Source organism: Mandrillus leucophaeus, unplaced genomic scaffold, assembly GCF_000951045.1.
Source record: "Mandrillus leucophaeus isolate KB7577 unplaced genomic scaffold, Mleu.le_1.0 Scaffold341, whole genome shotgun sequence".
NCBI lineage: Eukaryota > Metazoa > Chordata > Mammalia > Primates > Cercopithecidae > Mandrillus > Mandrillus leucophaeus.
In genome coordinates, this window is record NW_012103599.1 from 768099 (window position 1) to 772639 (window position 4541).

Sequence of the window (4541 nt, forward strand, 5' to 3'; positions counted from 1 at the left end):
AACTCCCAGCCTCAAGTGATCAGCCCGCCTTGGCCTCCCAAAGTGCTGGGAATATAGGCATGAGCCACCGCGCCCAGCCCCCAACTGTTATTAAAGCCATTTGACATATGCAGATGGTCCTCACATCTGCCCCTCTGCCTGATGCGGGACCCCTTCCTTCCTCATCGTTCTCCTGGTCCCTTTCAATATAATTTAATTCAATGAGCATTTACAGAGAGCTACTATATGCTGCTGCACTGCCCTGGAGATCCAGAGAGAAGCAGCTTGTTCCTAGGAGACTCCCAGCGCATTCCCATTGAATCTGGTACCTCCGCCTCTCTTCACATGTGAAGGCCCAGGGGGAGTTAAAGGGAATGGCTGCAGCTATGCATTCTCATCCCTCCTGTGGTCACCCAGAATGAGTCCCTTGTCCTCCTACAGCATCAGTTTCTTCTCTGTACAAAGAAGGGGTTGATTTTGATCCTCTTGCAAGCATCCCCTCTTACAAGAGGGACAATTTAGAAAATAATTAACATATTTATGGGAAACATTAGTTAAAAATGAAACATTAGCTGTATTGAGTCTTATGGAACAGGAGTTGTAGGTGAGTAGAATACCTTGAAAACCAGAAAGCAATCTACAAATATTGGTTTCTGGCCATCACTAGGGTTGCTGTTAGTATGCAACGATGACTTCGCCATCGGGTTGGGTTACTATCTGCAATCACTCTGGGGGAGTATGGGACAGTGGTGCTTAATATATTGTTAGGAGTCCATTTTCCATAAGTCTCTTGCTTTTCTGCACATCCGGTGAGTAAAGCACACCACAATCTGCCCTTTTTTTCTAGACTATCTTTTTAAGGGTGTTTATATAGTGAACAGCTTTATGTCTTCTTTGGAGAAAAGGGCAGGCAGGCTTAGCGTCCCTTATCAAAGCTTCAGTTTCCCTATGCTCAGGCGTCCTGTCCTGTAACACAGCCCACTCCATGCTCAGCTTTCTGGCCCTCCTCACACTGCCCCGTAGGAGCTGGGATTTGGGCAATGCTGATACTATGGCTACTGCTTCGGCTGTGGGTAATACATGGTCCTTTGTCTTGGGCACAGAAGTCTCATGTCTTCTGCCAGTATCCACAAAACTGTAGCAGGCCACCTTGTTAGCTTTAACATGGGGTAAAAGCCCAGACTCTTCACAGTTCTCAACAGTTACCTTATCATCTATGATCACTCCAGGAGAAAGGAGAGTTAAACATACTCCATTCATTCCTGTAGGTTCAAAAAATGGGCAAATGACCTTTTGAGGAGTCCTTGTTGTTCTATGTGGAGCTTGTCTAACTCAAAACCCTTCTGGGTAAGGACCACACCCCTACCCTGTGTTCTCAAGCAGAGGGCCCCAGAAGACGAATAGAGACATTCCAACCCTCTGCGCTGCCTTTGCTGTCTTAAGATCGTTTTTTGAAGTGAACCCCAATCAACTTCTAATCACTCCATGAAAGATTCAGAGGCTGGGCACAGTGGCTCACGCCTGTAATCCCAGCACTTTGAAAGGCCAAGACGGGTGGATCATCTGAGGTCAGGAGTTCAAGACCAGTCTGGCCAACACAGTGAAACCCCATAGCTAAAAAACACAAAAATTAGCTAGGCATGATGGCGGGTGCCTGTAGTCTCAGCTACTTGGAAGGCTGAGGCAGAAGAATCGCTTGAACCGGGAGGTGGAGGTTGCAGCATGCCGAGATCACGCCATTGCACTCCAGCCGGGGTGACAGAGCGAGACTCTGTTTCCAAAAAAAGAAAGATTCAGAGTACCCAGTTTTGGCTCAGTATAGAAAGTTATCAGAGCTGTCTAGAGTAACAAATGGGCTGCTTTGGTAGAGCGTGAGTTTCCTGACACTGGAGGTCCTGGAGCTGGAGACCACCTTGTAGGATTTTGCAAAATAATAAGGGGTAGACCTAGGTGACCTTTAAGGGCTCTTGTGACCTAGGGCGCAAGTGACCCAAGGAATTCGTGGAGCCCACGTGTCCTGAATCCCTGGCTACTACATTTGTGTAGGGCTCCACTGGCTCTTCGCAGCAACTGCTGTTTCCAGCCTGGCCCATGGCACTGCTCCTGAGGACTGGGGCGTGATTTGTGTGTCTGGAATAATGCCACTCACACTTGTTGGTGCAAAGGTAAGGCAGACAGGAGTGTTTTGGGATCTGGTTATTTCAAGGGCGGAGGCAGCATGCCAGGTTGATTGATAATGACCTGCAGAACTCTCTAATAAGCCTCTGAGCTAAGCTGATATAAGCCTGGAAAGTGGAAATCCTCACGCCCCTAGGAATGATGAGCCAATGCTTCTGTCTGCCCTGGCTATCCACAGTTTCCCTCAGTCTGAGGACTCATGACCTTGTTAAAAGGCTTTGGAGTGATAGGGGTGAGAACTTCTTTAAAGGACCGGACCTCCAAAGAGCCTAGTTAGATGCTCTGGGCCATGATCAAGGTGGGTCACCTGTAAGGGCTTTCTTAGAGCAGCCAACTAGCAAATGCCTTCTCAAGATGGCAACTGAGAATGGGAGTTTGCTCCCGGATGGAATTTGCTCAGTTTCTGACTGGGGCCTGTATTAGAAGCTCACTGACCTCTGTGCAAGCCTGACTGGGTCTCAGGAGCCTATAAGGAAAACTGAATATTCAGGCTTTGCCTGATGCCATTTGGAGGTCCCAGCCTCACTTGGGTTAAAAACTACATGGATCTGCATGGAATTTCTCTCCACGCTAGCAGAATAAAGCTGGGAGGTGCCCCTGCATTTACTGAAGAGATCATGTTCATTCCACCCACCTGAGTAGCTTGAATGTTCACATTTCCTTCTCTTAAGAGCTTCCAGACAACAGCCATGTCTTCTTTGGTCTCTGCGGAAGCCAAGGGAGTGATCATTACGGCAGTGTAGCCAGCTTTGTTCTGATGGTCCACGTTGCAGACGCCTGCAAGAGAAGCAATGGGTGCTGGAAGGGCTCCTGAGGGGCCGGGAGCCAGACTCCACTTCAGCCGTTTCAACAGGACACTGCTTGCTGGTTAGAAAGCCATGGACTAGAGCAATGCTTTCCAGTGGTTTACATTTGCAGCAGCCTTTAAAGCTGGTTACTTTTCTTTTTCTTTTTCTTTTTTTTTTTGTGAGATGGAGTCTCGCTCTGTCACCCAGGCTGGAGTGCAGTGGCTTGATCTCAGCTCACTGCAACCTCTACCTCCTGGGTTCAAGCAATTCTCCTGCCTCCACCTCCTGAGCAGCTGGGATTACAGACATGCACCACCACACCTGGCTAATTTTTTTGTATTTTTAGTAGAGACGGGGTTTCACCATGTTGGTCAGGCTGGTCCTGAACTCCTGACCTCGTGATCCACCCTCCTTGGCCTCCCAAAGTGCTGAGACTACAGGCATGAGCCACTGCACCTGGCCAGCTGGTTACTTTTCTTGACAAGTTTTCCGAGGATACCCAGCAAGAGAGGCCCACAACAAAGCCAGAGATGGCCAAAGGTCTAGTGGCCATGACTTCATTTCCTAAACCGGAGCACAAGATATTATTCCTATTGTACAGATGAGGACACTGAGAGCCAGAGAAGTTACATTGTCCACTCACGTGAAGGCAAAGCGGGTTGGGAACACTCAGGTCTGTCCGGCTCTGGAGCTCATCCCTCACCTGCCCCTATGCCTGGAATGCCACCATGGCTGTGCATTTTAGGTTTCACACTCGCTAGCTCACATTTGTGTGTAACTCTTAAACTGATGGCTGTGCTAGTAGGTCCTTTCCAAGGGCCCAGGGGTCTACTGTGCCACGTACCAGGAGGGTGAACAACACCATGAGATAAACGTGGGAAATCTTCCAGGAACAACCATCTCCCTTGAAAAATGGAGGGAGAAAAAAACTCCACAATTTTATATTAAAACAACTAAGAATTACATTTCACAATACAATGAAAACCTGGCATTATTTGTTTATCTATTTATTTTTCTTGAGACAAGGTCTCACTCTGTCACCCAGGCTGGAGTGCAGTGGTGCGATCTCCGCTCACTGCAACCTCCGCCTCCTGGTTCAAGCGATTCTCCTGCCTCAGCCTCCTGAGTAGCTAGGGCTACAGGCATGCATCACCATGCCCAGCTAATTTTTTATTTTACTTTATTTTATTTTATTTTATTTTATTTTTTGAGACAGAGTCTCACTCTGTCGTCCAGGCTGGAGTGCAGTGGCGCGATCTGGGCTCACTGCAAGTTCCACCTCCTGGGTTCACACCATTCTCCTGCCCCAGCCTCCCGAGTAGCTAGGGCTACAGGCATGCACCACCACGCCCAGCTAATTTTTTATTTTTTATTTTATTTTATTTTATTTTATTTTATTTTTTGAGACGAAGTCTGGCTCTGTCGTCTAGGCTGGAGTACAGTGGCACGATCTGGGCTCACTGCAAGCTCCACCTCCTGGGTTCACGCCATTCTCCTGCCCCAGCCTCCTGAGTAGCTGGGACTACAGGTGCCCGCCACCACGCCTGGCTAATTTTTTGTATTTTTAGTAGAGACGGGGTTTCACTGTGTTAGCCA

General features: G+C 48.3%; 1 protein-coding gene across 1 annotated transcript in view; it reads right to left on the reverse strand.

Moving 5' to 3' along the window:
• Window positions 1-4541, reverse strand: part of KANK4 (KN motif and ankyrin repeat domains 4) — a 116066-nt gene that overhangs the window by 21226 nt on the left and 90299 nt on the right. The window contains exon 8 of the mRNA XM_011988930.1: window positions 2792-2934. Coding sequence (XP_011844320.1) covers window positions 2792-2934 — 143 coding nt within the window. The remainder of the gene's footprint in view (window positions 1-2791; window positions 2935-4541) is intronic.